At 39.8% G+C, this 17,071-nt stretch overlaps 1 protein-coding gene across 5 annotated transcripts in view; it reads left to right on the top strand.

Moving 5' to 3' along the window:
* Positions 1–17,071, top strand: part of SORCS1 (sortilin related VPS10 domain containing receptor 1) — a 581,948-nt gene that overhangs the window by 357,432 nt on the left and 207,445 nt on the right. For all 5 annotated transcript variants that reach the window (XM_061162594.1, XM_061162593.1, XM_061162595.1 and 2 more), the window contains exon 4: positions 15,250–15,408. In XM_061162594.1, coding sequence (XP_061018577.1) covers positions 15,250–15,408 — 159 coding nt within the window. The remainder of the gene's footprint in view (positions 1–15,249; positions 15,409–17,071) is intronic.

Raw genomic sequence — 17,071 nt, 5'->3', positions numbered from 1 at the left:
AAATGCACCGTTTCCACAGTTACTTAGAGGACATTATAAAAAGAAAGAAAGAATAAAAAAAAAAGGTACTGGTGATAGGTACTTCCCATGTCCCTGACGAGGGAATCATGAATTAGCATTCTCTTTTTCTGAAAGACATTTGGTAATATTTATCAAGAGGGGTAACAAAATTCCTATTCTTTGATCCATTAATTCAGTTCTACTTTGAGGAAATTGTTGTAGTTGTTGTTCAGTCATTCAGTCATGTCTGACTGTTTGCAACACCATAGACTGCAGCATGCCAGGCTTCCCTGTCCTTCACTATCGCTTGGAGTTTGTTCAAACTCATGTCCTTTGAGTTGGTGATGCCATCCAACCATCTCATCCTCTCTCTCCCCTTTCTCCTCCTGCCTTCAGTCTTTCCCAGCATCAGGGTCTTTTCCAATGAGCCAGCTCTTTGCACGAGGTGGCCAAAGTATTGGAGCTTCAGCTTCAGCAACAGTCCTTTGAAGAAATAATAGTTGATGTACAGAAGTACTGATGTATTCTTTATCATCTGATGGCTCAGACAATAAAGAATCTGTCAGCAGTGTAGGAGATCCAGGTTCAATCGCTGGGTTGAGAAGATTCCCTGGGGAAGAGAATGGCTACCCACTCCAGTATTCTTGCCTGGAGAATCCCATGGACTGAGGAGCCTGGCAAGCTACAGTCCATGAGGTTGCAAAGAATCAGACACGACTAAATGACTAAGACTTCACTTCACAGAAGTATTAATTTACCTTCGGTCATAAGATTATCATAGTGAAATTTAAGAGCCTTCTAATAAGGGATTAATTGCATAGTAGTATATCCATACAATCAAATTCTGTGTGGTCTATAAAAAAATGATAATACTGAAGAATATTCAATAGCCTGGAAAATGTTTGTAATGTAGTTTTAAAGTGGCTAAAACAGGTTAAAAAGTACTCTCTCCTGCTCTCTCTTGGTACTCTCTCTTGCTATGTAAGTCAATTGGTTCCTTTTTTCCTCCTCCACCGTGTGTGTATGTGTGTGTGTGTGCACGTGTATGTGTGTGTGTGTATGTCTGTCTGTCTTTCTCTGTCTCTCCTATTTATGTGTGTTTGAATCTATATATGGACTTCCCTGGTGACTAAAGAGGTAAAGAATCTGCCTGCAATCTGGGAGACCTGGGTTCGATCCCTGGGTTGGGAAGAACCCCTGGAGAAGAGCATGGCAACCCACTCCAGTATTCTTGCCTGGAGAATTCCCATGGACAGAGGAGCCTGGTGGGCAACAATCCATGGAGTTGCAAAGAGTCTATTCATAGAAGCAAAGATCGAAAGTTGCTCAGTCATGTCCAGCTCTTTGCGACCCCATGGACTGTAAAGTCCATGGAATTCTCCAGGCCAGAGAACTCAAGTGGGTAGCCTTTCCCTTCTCCAAGTAATCTTCCCAACCCAGGGATCGAACCCAGGTCTCCCGCATTACAGGTGGATTTTTTACCAGCTGAGCCCATGGGAAGCCCCTACATACTTAAAAGATGTTTTATGAAGAACATACATAAAAGATGTTTGCAAAGGTTCTATGAAGGCAAAATTTTTGTTCTTTTTGAACTCTTTTTTGGGGAACCCTTTTATTCCTTTTGAATCAATGGGCTGAAAAATACCACTGAAGTCAAGAGGGCTGGTTCTGTGGATATTTCTTAAAGTGTGGATTCCCCATTGGTAGTAACTTGGAGCAGATGAGTGTTTTATAGGGTTGGAGTAGTAGCAGTAAGAATTGAGCTACCCAGCAGGATGCATATAAAATAAAAAATATAAAATATATAATAAAAATTGTAGACAGTTTTATACCAGCCTGTGTATGATGAAAATTGCACTTGGTGTATGTGTCTGGGACATATTTACCATTCAGCCATTCACCTTCAGATCCAAATGGTCTTTTGTTGTTTTTGTTGGTCCAAGGCTACCTAAAAAGTCACTGAGTTTATTTTAAGACCTAAGAGAACAATAAATATTCTGTTCTCAATTGCTGGATCATGTCATAATTGGTATCAGTGCTTTTGTTGTGACTGTAAAAGGACAAGAGTTGTTTTTGCTCTTAAGAAACCCATTTTTTTTTTAATAGCATGAGATCCTTAATTAAATGACAGGGTTGTAATGCCAAGGTAAAGGATGTTATATTGAAGAGTTATTTATGTATTTTTAATGAACATCTAACAGATCTATTCTTCTATAATTTAATCTGGGTAATTTATATACCTTGAAAATCCACAGACTGGAGTTTCTTGACCTTGGGTTTCTTGACACCTCTGAGACTAATGATAAATTCATTTAGGCTTCAATAAATATTCACCTTGAATTGATACCAGATTGGAAATCTATATCCTTCAAAAATTTAAGGTAATAGCTATTTCACAGCGAAAATCCAATGAAAAATCTGAAAATTTCTAAGTTATCTGTATTCCAGATGTATTATGATTATATGAAGACTTTTTGCAACCTGATAAACTGCAGGGTTCCCTATCCTTCACTCTCCCCAGAGTTTATTCAAACTCATGTCCACTGAGTTACTGATGATATCCAACCATCTCTCCCTCTGCCGTCCCCCTTCTCATCTTGCCCTCAATCTTCCCAGCATCAGGATCTTTTCAAATTAGTTGACTGTTTGCATCAGGTGTCCAAAGTATTGGAGCTTCAGGTCTAGCATCATTCCTTCCAATGAATATTCAGGGTTGATTTCCTTTAGGATTGACTAGTTTGATCTCCTTGCTGTCCAAGGGACTCTAAAGAGACTTCTCCAGCACCACAATTCAAAAGCATCAATTCTTTAGCCCTCAGTCTTCTTTATGATCCAACTTTCACATCCATACATGGCTCCCATCAATTCTTGCCATCCTGTGTGTGCATATGCCTGTCCCACCTTGAGATGTGGAGTCAATTTTTTTCTTCCCTTTAAATCTAACTCAGAATTAGTGATGTGTTTTGTCAATAGAATGGGGCAAAATGTATGTGTAGAACTTCTGAGGGTAGGTCATAAGAAGCTTTGCAGCTTCCACTGGAGTTCCTTGAAACACTCACTCTTGGGACCCTCATACTGGGAAGAGCCAGCCACCAATTACAAAGCCCAACAACCATGAAACTGTAGTATTCTGTGAAGTTCAAGCCACATGGAAAGGGCCTGGAAGATGGGATTCAACATAGAGGGAAAGAGAGAGGCTAAGATATAACACCTGAGTGAAAAAACCATTTAGAAAGTGTAACCTCTAGTTCCAGCCACCGCAGTTGACATCAAGTGGATGTGAGACTCACTACCCAGCTGAGCATTTACAGAATTCCTGACCCATAAAACCAAGAAAAAAATAGATGGTTGTCTTAAGCCTCTATTATGATGTAATGTGTTGCACAGCAATAAATAAGTGAACAGAGGTCATTTTCTATATCGTGAGGGATGAGTTCTGCTGCTTCTGAGTTACATGTTTTGAAATGGAATTAACCCAAGATATAGAACTGCCATGCAATCATGGGAAAAAAAAAAAAAAACAACAACTTAAAACATTGCATTAGTATATATTGTCTGCTCTGAAGGAAGGGAAAGAAGAAAAGAGAAGCAGCAGCAGCAGAATGTAATTATGCTCTGGGGCAGCTTGATGAAGCATATTCACCCTTTTCTGCCTCTCAGAAACAACTTGATCAGTGTCTATCATTAAATAATTAAAAAACTAAAAAAAAATTCACATGAAATAGATCTCTCTGTTAACTTCTTCTGGATGATGCCCTCCGGCCCAGTCTTCCTGAGAGCTCAGCAGAGGAGCCAGGAGGCAATTCACACTCCACCAATTTGCAAATTCCATTGGAGAGAACCCCTTGGTGGTCGCCAATGGCTTCTCAGAAAAGCTTTCATAGCCAAATACATTAGTAAGGTCTCATGTGTCTGACTTCTCATTATAGGGGACTGGAATGCAAAAGTAGGAAGTCAAGAAACACCTGGAGTAACAGGCAAATTTGGCCTTGGAGTACAGAATGAAGCAGGGCACAGGCTAACAGAGTTCTGCCAAGAGAACACACTGGTCATAGCAAACACCCTCTTAAAACAACACAAAAGAAGGCTCTACACATGGACATCACCAGATGGTTAACACCAAAATCAGACTGATAATATTCTATGCAGCCAAAGATGGAGAAGCTCTATACAGACAGCAAAACAAGACTGGGAACTGACTGTGACTCAGATCATGAATTCCTTATTGCCAAATTCAGACTGAAATTGAAGAAAGTGGAGAAAACCACTAGACCATTCAGGTATGACCTAAATCAAATCTGTTATGATTATACAGTGGAAGTGAGAAATAGATTTAAGGGACTAGATCTGAGACAGAGCGCCTGATAAACTATGGACGGAGGTTCATGACATTGTACAGGAGACAGGAGTCAAGACCATCCCCAAGAAAAAGAAATGCAAAAAAAGAAAAGTGGCTGTCTGAGGAGGCCTTACAAATAGCTGTGAAAGAAGGGAAGTGAACAGCAAAGGAGAAAAGGGAAGATATTCCCATTTGAATGTAGAGTTCCAAAGAATAGCAAGGGGAGATAAGAAAGCCTTCCTCAGCGATCAATGCAAAGAAATAGAGGAAAACAATAGAATAGGAAAGACTAGAGATCTCTTCAAGAAAATTAGAGATACCAAGGGAACTTTTCATGCAAAGATGGGCTCAGTAAAGGACAGAAATGGTAGGGACCTAACAGAAGCAGAAGATATTAAGAAGAGGTGGCTAGAATACACAGAAGAACTGTACAAAAAAGATCTTCACGACCCAGATAATCACAATGGTGTGATCATTCACCTAGAGCCAGACATCCTGGGATGTGAAGGCAAGTGGGCCTTAGGAGGCATTACTACGAACAAAGCTAGTGAAGGTGAAGGAATTCCAGTTGAGTTATTTCAAATCCTGAAAGATGATGCTGTGAAAGTGCTGCACTCAATATGCCAGCAAATTTGGAAAACTCAGCAGTGACCACAGGACTGGAAAAGGTCAGTTTTCATTCCAATCCCAAAGAAAGGTAATGCCAAAGAATGCTCAAACTACCACACAATTGTATTCATCTCACACACTAGTAAAGTAAAGCTTAAAATTCTCCAAGCCAGGCTTCAGCAGTACGTGAACCGTGAACTTCCAGATATTCAAGCTGGTTTTAGAAAAGGCATAGGAACCAGAGAATTGCCAACATCCGATGGATCATCTAAAAAGCAAGAGAGTTCCATAAAAACATCTATTTCTGCTTTATTGACTATGCCAAAGCCTTGGACTGTGTGGGATCAATAAACTGGAAAATTCTGAAAGAGATGGGAATACCAGACAACCTGACCTGCCTCTTTGGAAACCTGTATACAGGTCAGGAAGCAACAGTTAGAACTGGACATGGACCAACAGGCTGGTTCCAAATAGGAAAAGGAGTATGTCAAGGCTGTATATTGTCACTCTGCTTATTTAACTTCTATGCAGAGTACATCATGAGAAACGCTGAGCTGGAGGAAGCACAAGCTGGAATCAAGATTGCCGGGAGAAATATCAATAACCTCTGATATGCAGATGACACCACTTTTATGGCAGAAAGTGAAGAAGAACTAAAGAGCCTCTTGATGAAAGTGAAAGAAGAGAGTGAAAAAGTTGGCTTAAAGCTCAACATTCAGAAAACTAAGAACATGGCATCTGGTCCCATCACTTCATGGCAAATAGAGGGGGAAACAGCAGCAACAGTGTCAGACTTTATTTTTCTGGGCTCCAAAATCACTGCAGATGGTGATTGCAGCCATGAAATTAAAAGGCACTTACTCCTTGGAAGGAAAGTTATGACCAACCTAGACAGCATATTGAAAAGCAGAGACGTTACTTTGTCAGCAAAGGTCTGTCTAGTCAAGGCTATGGTTTTTCCAGTGGTCATGTACGGATGTGAGAGTTGGACTATAAAGAAAGCTGAGTGCTGAAGAATTGATGCTTTTGAACTGCGGTGTTGGAAAAGACTCTTGAGAGTCCCTTGGACTGCAAGGAGATCCAACCAGTCCATCCTAAAGGAAATCAGTTCTGAGTGTTCATCGGAAGGACTGATGTTGAAGCTGAAATTCCAATACTTTGGCCACCTGATGCAAAGAACGGACTCATTTGAAAAGACCCTGATGCTGGGAAAGATTGAAGGCATGAGGAGAAGGGGACAACAGAGGATGAGATGGTTGGATGTCATCACCGACTCAATGGACATGGGTTTGGGTGAACTCCGGAAGTTGGTGATGGACAGGGAGGCCTGGCATGCTGCAATTCATGGGGTTGCAAAGAGTCGGACACGACTGAGCGACTGAACTGAACTGAACATGTGTCTGAGACTTCATTAATCTTCCCCAATACACCCTGGTATATTTATCTGCTTACCATGAAACATTAATACAAGTAAGTAAAATTAGCCATACCCCTGAGGATGATGACGCATGATGTGCAAAGGATGAAAAATGTGGGTATGTTCTGTTCACTGATTTTCATAGTGGATTCATTCCTATTGGCTCTTCCTCTCATTCTCCTGATTTTCAACTTGACATTTATTCAAACTCTAAAATCAAATGCAGTTTAAGAGATTTTACCCCAAATGGTGTGTCTCTCACCTAAATCAGTGTTAAAATAGACTGATAGCTTCTCTTCTTGTTCTTTCTCTCCATCTCCTTCTCCTTTATCATTTCTAGTGGAATAAAGAGATTTCTAATCATTAAATGAACATCATTTCTTGTAAAGTTTCTCATGAGCAAAGAAGATGAATGTCCATTTCTCCCAGCATCACGGCTCCCTCTGATAGCAGCTAACATTTTAAAATGATGTGACCTTTTGCCATTTATAGATCTTTAGGGATTTAAGAGAGAAGTTACTCTGGGACTTGTAATGACCATGGAAGTGTATTCTGATTGAGTTTGAGCCGAGGCTATGGATAATGCTGTGATTTTTTAAGTCGACTCAAATATTCTCAAGGTATTTAATCAGTCTCTATAGTGACTGCAAAAATAAAAATGTCTCTCAAATTTTTACATCATTCTTTTCCTTTAAAATACCTTTAAAAAATAAGCAGATGACACAATACTTAGCATCAATGAATAGTTCACATACTCTACTATACTCTTAGCATGATAATAGCAATTTCTCCCTCCAGCAAAGATAGTTTATTTTTAAAATGCCAATTAGACTTAGAATCTGTTTGTGAGGAAAATTACATTACATTGTAATGATTTTTATTGGCTTTTACCATAAACTTTTTTGAAAACAAGCTGTACTGTCATTCGATCAGGGCTTTTTTGACTATTTCTATAGTTTATTTTTTCACCCATTATTCTAATAAAGCATAAAACCATTTCTGTGGAGGAGTGATGCTGAAGAATAAAGGAGGATAGCACCATTCTAAAAAATCTGAGTGTGAACCAGGACTGGGCATTTGCTTCAATAGATTTATACTTAAAGCCCCTCTCCAAATTATCTATATTTTTTCAAGAATATCTTACCAATCATCTTGTTATTGAAACTCCAGTATTTAAGTCCTGGTCCCTTATTGCCCCATCCTTCTTCCCATCTAGGCAATATTTTCGTGAGATATTTGTAATGCAAGGCTATTTTTCTTTCTTTTTCAGAACTTGACCATTTCATTTTATCTGAACATTCAGTACTAAATGTGACATTCTTTGTGAAGTAATAATGGTAACATTGGCATAAAACTCAACTTTGCTTTCACACAGATGGTCTTATTTGACCCCATAAACAGCTTTACCACTGATTAGCTATGTGCCCTTGTGCAAATCACCTCATTCCTTAAAGCCTCCTTTCCTCATCTGTCACATGCACATACTACCTGTCTGAAGTATTTTAACAGTCTAATGAGGTACTGTGTTTTAAAGGTTTAGTGGAGTGTGTGGTACATAGTACATGTTCAGTGAATGTAAACTTGTGTGTAGTATCCCTACCCTCAATACTGAAATGGAGGCTCAGAATGAGATTGAATTGTGAGCTCTTAAAAATGGCTTAACAAATATGGCAGAAATGAAACTCACATCCAGTTAGGGCTCATGAGACACTGTGATTATTGGTTTGTTATATTATGGTTTGTTTTTTCTTCTTCTCATGGCATGAATGGGATTCACTAAACTCACCTTCTTTCTCTTTTCTGAGGAAGGGCACACATCCACAGCAACACTGACAGGGGCACGTTTAAGATTCAGTCAGGCCTCTTCTTGTGGAAAACAAGTGTGTGGTCAGGCTCCCCACCTTCAGCCCTGCTTACCACCCTGCCTCTGTGCACGCAGAGGGTCATGGTAGTGGGAGCAAGTCTCACAGCGACATGGTGTATTTTAGTCTGAGATTGTCTGATTTAACTCAGAAGAGAGGGTTGTGTTCTGTAGTCCCAAGAAAATAAGACGCAGTCTTCTATAAACTTTCTTTCTTGAATTGTCTTCCAAGAAGTGTAACACTTATTTTATTACTGATGAATCTTACCCTTCTGTGTACCTCACGGGGTTTGGCAAAAAGAGTACTGAATGAATTATTGTTACCATTACATAATAAGTAGTAGGTCTTCTATTAAGAGAAGTGTGAAGGGCTGAAATTGTTTGATACACTTCTTGAAAACCCCCTTTATCCCCCCCTGAGACATCAAAGTCTTTATTAAAGAAAAAAGGCTTCATTAAAGAAAAAAATAGTTTAAAAGTAAACTTAAAGAATACAGTGAAAAAGTTTCTCTGCAATTTCATTGCATCCATATTTCAGGTCACAGGAAGCTGGTCTATTGCTCAAATGTTCTCTTGGCCTCTTAGTATAGAATGACCCTCCCTTGTGTTAATGAACATGGGTGGGTTAAGGAATGTGAGATGAGCTTCACTGAGTTCATGGGAGAGGGTGAGAGTGGGACTCATATCGAGTATTTGCTTGCTGGGCCCATCTTTCTACAGACTCGTTTCTGACAGTGTTTACCTGATTAAACCTTTTACTTTTTCATCACTTTCCTCTCCTTTTCTCACTATTGTTTATACTTCAGTCATTTCTTTTTCATGAGTCATGTTGGGAGCCTGTATAACTTTCTTTAATATTGTCCTCTAAATAGCTGCCTGTTACTAAGCACTTGTTGCTCTCACCCTCAACTCATCCATCCACATTGGTCAACCTATTATTCACTTGCTCTGATTATATTTCACTTAATTTGTTTTTTATACTGGAGCCAGAGGTTTGCAAATAGCCTCTTATACTATTTTATAGATATTTGTTTGAATAGAGTGGCTAGATAACCAGAGTGCCCAATTGCTGCCATTGCTATTATTCTTGGTCATTGTCATTATCACTATGGAAATTATTTATTGTGCACCTGTGACGTGGGCATCTGGATCTGAGTAAGCCTTGAGCAAAGAAACAGATGACACTAGTGTATTCCCTCTTCTTGGTTCTACCATGAACAACAAGGAGTGACAAACAAGCAAATGAATAGTGAACAATATATAAAATAAATACTCTTTGCTTGAGGACCAAAGAAATGGTGGGAAAACATATATGCCTAGTGGTGGTGAGTGTCTGTTAGTCATCAGTTGTGGCCGACTCTGTGACCCCATGGACTGTAGCCAGGACCCCTGCCCATGGAATTTTCCAGGCAAGAATACGGGAATGGGTAGCCATTTCCTTCTCCAGTTGCCTTTTATTAACTCCATGCTGCCTTAACAAGTATATGATGCAGTTCTAAGAACAACATACACCTAGGAAAAGAATCGGGAAAGCTAAATAGTAGGAGCACTCCTCCTGGAGGAGTGTCCTGAGTAGACACCTGGAAGGATCAGAAAGCTGGGATGTAACCTTTTGTAGAAGTACATCATGTAACCATAAGTTGAATCTGGAGCAAGTCAGAAAGACATTTAATTTTTGATGACACTGAGCTTTCAGGGGGACTAATATCAAAAAAAGAGAGAAGTGACATATTTGAAATCTATAAATTTCATTTCATGTTCATTTGTCACCTCTGGGAAAAGCAAACAAAGTCTCTTCTTTTCCCCTGAAGTGGATGATGAATGATTGTTTAGAGCTGGATGGTGTAAGCCCTTGTCGCCATTATTGACTTTCTGTAGAAAGTAGTTCGTCTGTAGTTGTAATGCATGCAGTGCACCCTCCAAGGCATGAGTGAACTGGTTCTAATCACTAATGGGCTGATCTGAACAGACTAATTACTTTTTTCCTGTTAAAGACAGACTCTTCCTGATGTCTCTACCCTCTTTGCTTCCAAGTAGAAAGCAGGAATTTGTTTAAGAGACTTGAACTCTCAATGGCACAGGGATCCAAGGATGAAGAGAACTCATTCATTTGTTCATTTACAAAGATGTATGGACCTACTATGGATCAAGCTTTATGCTAAGCAAACAAGTCCTCCTTTTAGAGAGCTCACTTCAGGAATCCTGCTGAGTTTGGAGTCATGCCTTTTATAGAGGCCTTTTAGAGTTCTGTCACTCAGATCATATTTCAGAATGCAGAGGATTAAGCATAGCAAAAGATCATTATTCAAAGTCATGGGAAGAGCCAAAGGCAGATAGAGAGCCAATGTAAACTGGGAAAAACAGGGATCACTGACCAAGTTTAAGGAATGTAATTGATTATTTTTTGAAGAATAGTCACTAATTTGAAATTACTATTTTGATAATATTTCCTAGTAGAATACGTTCTTGAGAAGATAGGACTTCATCTATAAATGGCATCATTTACATCTATAAGATTGGCTCACACTTACTACTTACACTGTATCTTTTTTCTCAAATGGGTTAAACATTTTCTATTTAGATCTTACTTAAATTCTTTGTTTGCTTATTAACATATTTAATTTTCATAACCTACAAAATGACAGAACAAACTTGAACTCATTGGAAATGTAACTACTGAAGGATTCTAATTTGAAGACTGAAATAATAAGATCCCACTAATCCAGTTGAAGAAAAAGTTGGCTTAAAACTCAACATTCAGAAAACTAAGATCATGGCATCCAGTCCCATCACTTCATGGCAAATAGATGGGGAAACAATGGAAACAATGACAGACTTTATTTTTTTAGGCTCCCAAATCACTGCAGATGGTGACTGCAGCCATGAAATTAAAAAACAGTTGCTCCTTGGAAGAAAAGCTATGACCAATCTAGACAGCATTTTAAAAGCAGAGACATTACTTTGCTAATAAAGGTCCGTCTAGTCAAAGCTATGGTTTTTCCAATAGTCATGTATGGATGTGAGAGTTGGACTATAAAGAAAACTGAGCGGCAAAGAATTGATGCTTTTGAACTGTGGTGTTGGAGAAGATTCTTGAGAGTCCCTTGGCCTGCAAGGAGATCCGACCAGTCCATCCTAAAGGACATCAGTCCTGAATATTCATTGGAAGAACTCATGCTGAAGCTGAAACTCCAATACTCTGGCCACCTGATGCGAAGAACTGACCCATTGGAAAAGACCCTGATTCTGGGAAAGATTGAAGGTAGGAGGAGAAGGGGACACAGAGGATGAGATGGTAGGATGGCATCACCAACAGGATGGACATGAGTTTGAGTAGGCTCCAGGAGTTGGTGATGGATAGGGAGGCCTGGTGTGCTGCAGTCAATGGGGTCAGAAAGAGTCGGACACGACTGAGCGACTGAACTGAACTGAACTGAATCCAGTTAATAGTTCATCAAGTGCTTTTTATGGTTCAACCACTGAATCAGTTTTAAGCTAATTGTGTTGAAGGTTGTGATTAACTAATTGAAATACGCAGTATACAGTGGTGTGTATTAATTAATGTGTGTGTATGCATTTGTAATTTTATTGTTCAAGTAGAAATGAATATAGGTAATAATATTAAATGAAAAGAAGGGAAACAATGAAAAATTAAATCCATGATGTGATATGTAGCTGTGGATATAGTAGTAGTAGAAGGGGGCACAAACATGATTTAACTTGTTGAAGGGATAGGGTCCATGCATTTTTCATTTATTTTGAATTCTACTGGCAGTCTTACAAAGTTGTTTTTGCAATAAAAATGACTAAATAAAAATGGATCCAGACTGACCTGTTTGTTTTGAGTAAATTAAAGCAGAGATTTGAAAGAGGAACCACTGGAAAGTTTGTGTAGTACAGATACATCTAAAATTCTCACAGAGGGATCTTCTGACATCTTCTATAATATCCGAAGTGTCAAATTCCCAAACAGAGGGTTTTATGTAAGAATGTATAGAAATCATGAGATTTTGACCTACATATTTTTCATACCCAGAAGAAAAAACACGGAAAACAGGAGTTTTATTTATTCAATATTAAATATCCATATGTTTGAAAATATTTGCATCATTTACCTCTCCCATCCCATGTTACTTGGATACAGAATATCTCATACACATGACTCAGAGCATAAATGAGTATCAAAATATTCTAAATAAATGATAAGTAAAAAGCAACTTGATATCAGTATATTCTGTAGGCCCAGGGTTTTTATTTTGATGAAGTAGTCTTCCAGGAGAAGCAGGTGGTGAGATCCACACTCGTGGGAAGAGTAAAACATATTCTGGTTTACAGAGAAATAGAAAATCAGAGGGGGAAAATCACCTTGCCTGAGACAATAGATGCTCTATAAAATTGAACCTCTTCATATTATCATGGAAATTACTTGTTGGCAGTAGTGTAAAAAGGCTGTTATATATTATTGTTAATTGTGGTTGGAGACACAAAGCAATATGATCATTTGATGACTTATTTGTTATTTAGAAAATGACAGCTTTTATGTGCCAGTTAATAGGAAATCACCTGGAAATATTCTTGTGAATTTAGGAACCATCTGATCGTCCTTGCTTAATGCATACAATAGACTTTAATGATGGCACGGAAGTTTGTACTTAGCAGATTATCAGCTGGTTCCACACCAGCCATCCCTCTGTTTGATGACTGCAAGACAGAGAAACCTATAACTTTGTCAGGATTTATGGTCGATGGACAGTGGCTTCCCTGGAACATAGGATGAGAGGCAATTAGTCTCGAGTTTTGTGTGTGCTCTCCAGTTTGTCCAGACAGGGGCTGACAGCCTTGGCGTTCCGCTCATTCCACCACATCCCTTTCTCCTCTTCAAGAAGGGCAGGGAGAAAAACAGCAAGGAACCTGAAATCCATCCTTGATAACATAAACACATTCCGGCTGAGTGTGTCTAGTGTGCGGTCCTTGTGTGCCATTTGCCGTGACAGGACACGTCTTTGGAAGATGACACTAACTATCTTGAGGTTTTAATATGATTGTCTCCAATGCCTGAGAAAGCCCTGTGTGTTTGCCTGACACTCTGCTCTTTTATGACAGGGCTCTAGTTTTTTCTTTTTTTTCTTTCTCTCTGTCTCTCCTTTCCCTGGAACTGCAGCATCCTCAGCTGGTAATCTTTAAACCCTGGGCTGCAGAAGTTTCTCTTCATACGGCCACACATTAAGCACATCTTTCATGCCTCTCTGAACCAAACGCAGAGTGCCAATTAAAAATAAGTTGATGGGGAAGAAGTCAGTGGGTAGCATTAAGGCCACCTGTCTGGAGGCGTTAGGTGCGCACTTTGACTGAGTGAAAGGCAACCCACAGAGTCTGGAATGAGGTCCTTTATCACATTCCTAGAGGCAGAAAATGAGAGAGTAAAAAGCAGTTTACAGGGCAGCTCCTGCATCTTGCTCCCACTGTGGATTCTTCACACTGCTCTGGCCAAGTTTAACCCTCTTTTTTTTTTTTTTTTTAATTTATTTATTTTTTTCAGTGGGTTTTGTCATACATTGACATGAATCAGCAATAGATTTACATGTATTCCCCATCCCGATCCCCTCTCCCACCTCCCTCTCCACCCGATTCCTCTGGGTCTTCCCAGTGCACCAGGCTCGAGCACTTGTCTCATGCATCCCACCTGGGTTGGTGACCTGTTTCACCATAGATAATATACTCTCAAAAGGAGAAAATCCCAAGCCTCCGGAGCTGTGGCTTTTTACATGAGTCTAGAGTATTCTCATGTCTAAGGCTAGAGATGGAGAGGGCATTCAGTTACTTTTTTCCATGGAACTTCCACTTATATCTGTTCAAACTGTTCTGGGCATCTTTCTAAGTCTTTGTGACTGCTCTGAAAACTCTTTTCATCCATCCCTTTAACTCGTGTTCATTAATTTGGTAAATATCTATTGAGTATATAATATATGCTGGACCTCATTCTAGCTGCTGGGAATATACCTGTGGGGGATAAAAACAGAGAAATGTCAAGTATCACTATTCTCATGGAGTTTATTTTCTAAAGAAAGTATATAGACAACAAACACTCAGAGAAGGCATTTGAATACACAGCCTTTGACTCAAGATTCAGAAAACCAGGCTAAAGGCAGGATGATGGTGGATATTGTTCATATGAATAGAAGTGTAAGGCGAGTGCAGAGAAAAAGAGAGTAAGCCGGGCAGTCAGGCAAGAAAAGGAAGATTTATTAGAGGGAAAAGAGAGGGTGACTGGCCCTTAAGGAGAACCAGTGTCCTCCTTTCTGACGGAGTCCCCACCAATGAAAAATTCTCTAAAGGAATGGTCACATAGCCAGAGGTCTGGAATCTGGTGGTCTCGCAGCTTTGAGAAGATAGGCACCAGTGAGATAACAGGATGCCATTTGGGCAATTTGGTCACTCTCAAGGATAACTGTGATTCATTCTTTGTTTGCGAGGTCGACATAATGAGCCATCTTGTCAGTGAGAACCCGTGTGAACCCTATCAAGAAGGGCTTGTAATAAAGAAAAATCTAAAGGACTCCAATCCTATTGCTATTAGTATTCCTTTCCACCTTTCTCACAAATACTTGTGACAAGTCTTGCTCTCTCATCCCTCCAAATGGAGACTAGACAGGGCTCAGTAGGAAGGAGGATTGAGGTCAGGAGAATAATAGAAAATATTTCAGATTAAGGAAGTAACATTTGGGGGGGCTGTCAAGGAGCCCTATAGGAGGAAAGAAAACTCACTCCTTCATTTCTTCCCACCCACCACCACCCCTCACCCCTCCAACCCCCGCTTTTAACTTGTCCTACCTCTTTCATTTCTTGATGAAAACATTTTCATGACCTTGGTCCACGGCAGGAGAGTGAACCTGACAGTCAAGGTCATTGTTTGGCCAATTGTTCTTCACCTGCTCCTTTTCTCTTTCTTGTCAAAAATTTAGCTCATCTTTAAGCTTTGTAAATTTACTTTTCTCTTGTTTTCTTTCCCATAATCTGCCACAGATTATGTTGCTCACAGACCCAGAGATTGAGAGCAGTTTACTGATCAGCTCGGACGAAGGGGCAACCTATCAAAAATACCGGCTGAACTTTTACATCCAGAGCTTACTTTTCCACCCCAAACAAGAGGACTGGATTCTGGCATACAGCCAAGACCAAAAGGTGAGTGTGATCACCTTGCTCGAGACAGTGGTGCATGGTTGTCCTAGGGAACATCAACCACTTAGTCATCTCTGTATTTCTTCTCAGTGGTCAGGTTTGTTATGTGCAGGAGCTTGAACCCTGTGCCTCTGGGGCAAGGAGCAGGAATGTGGATCTCAGGCTGCTTGTCTGAGCTATGTAAATGTCTGCAACAGCATGCAAAGGAAAAGCTAGACCATCAGAAAGATGTTATGGAGAAGCAGTTCTTACCTGCAAGTTTCAGTCCATCGACAGCCCCGACCCCGATGGAATCTGAGACAGTTTTGTGTCTGTGAGATACAATAATTTTTTGTAAAGGACCCCCTAGGTTTTCTCAGAGCCTTAAAGGGCAGGATGGCTCTGAAAGAGTTAAGAGCAATAGCTAGCGACTTGTTAAAATAGTGAGAGAAATGTACATAGATGACATTCAGAATCAGGTAATCCAGGACTTTTCTTCTCTTGGTGGTTAGGCTGAAGGATAAGTCTATTTTTTTGGAAGGCATTGATTGATGTTATGCAATTGTATGTTATAAGCATGTTATGTTTATTGTATGTTTATGTGTACATGCAAGTGCATGGCAATATGTATATGTATTTTATGGGATAAATAGTGTAAAATATATCATGTACTCTATACTGCAGATGGGCTTCTCTAGTGACTCAAATGTTAAAGAATCTACCTGCAATGCAGGAGACTCATGTTCGATCCCTAAGTCAGGAAGATCCCCTGGAGAAGGAATGGCTACCCGCTCCGGTATTCTTGCTTGAGAATTCCATGGACAGAGAAGCCTAGCAGGCTACAGTTACAAAATACATATAGCCCCTGCTTTTAAGGAACTTACATTTTCAGGTAGACTATAAGGCTGGCAACAGCAAATACAATCAGATTTAAAGTAGAAGAAACAAAATATACAGAGGCACATGTGAGAGAAAACCTAAAAAAAAAAGCCAAAAGGAACATGGCTAAAATATTGGAATATTTTTTGTGAAATGCATGGTTCAGTGAGGTCATACTGAACATTCTCTTTAGAGGACTTGTAAGTTACAAAGGACGTATATTTAAGGAAATACTTGGACTTAGCTGGGTGAGGAGGGTGTTTGAGGATTTTATCCATCTGGACTGGTATAGACATGTGGGGGTTCTTCCTGATGAGACAGGAATGATACTAGCAACTTTTCAAGGTCTCTAACTGACATGAGCATTTTTTGAGGAGGCAAATTAAAATTCTTAGGATTGGAGTTTTATTCATGCTGCCCTTACTGCCAAATAAAATCACATTAGCCTAAAAATAGAAAAGATTTGCAATTAGTATTTTTTTCCTCTTGAGCAGCCTGGCTCCCCTTTTAGCAGAATGTACAATTTCATCCCTGGAGTCAAGCCACCGTGCATTTGGTCCAGGATGGTGCAGTTACCAGAGGCAAAGCTGAGCAGCTCAGAATACAGAGTATTAGACATTTAATCCACTGGGCTTTTGTATTGTATTTGACAGTTGGTTAATTTTCCCTTGATGCCAGAGGCACAGTGAAGGCCAGATTTACCTGGCTGAGTGAAAACTATGCATCTTTGCAGTTGTGTTGGAAGAAAAGGCCAAATATGTAACCCTTCGTGTGCCAGCACTTCAGACAGTAGCCCCATGACCGCAGT

The sequence above is a fragment of the Dama dama genome, chromosome 15 (assembly GCF_033118175.1).
Source record: "Dama dama isolate Ldn47 chromosome 15, ASM3311817v1, whole genome shotgun sequence".
NCBI lineage: Eukaryota > Metazoa > Chordata > Mammalia > Artiodactyla > Cervidae > Dama > Dama dama.
Note: the sequence above shows the minus strand (reverse complement) of the source record. Positions and strands in the feature narration are given on the sequence as shown.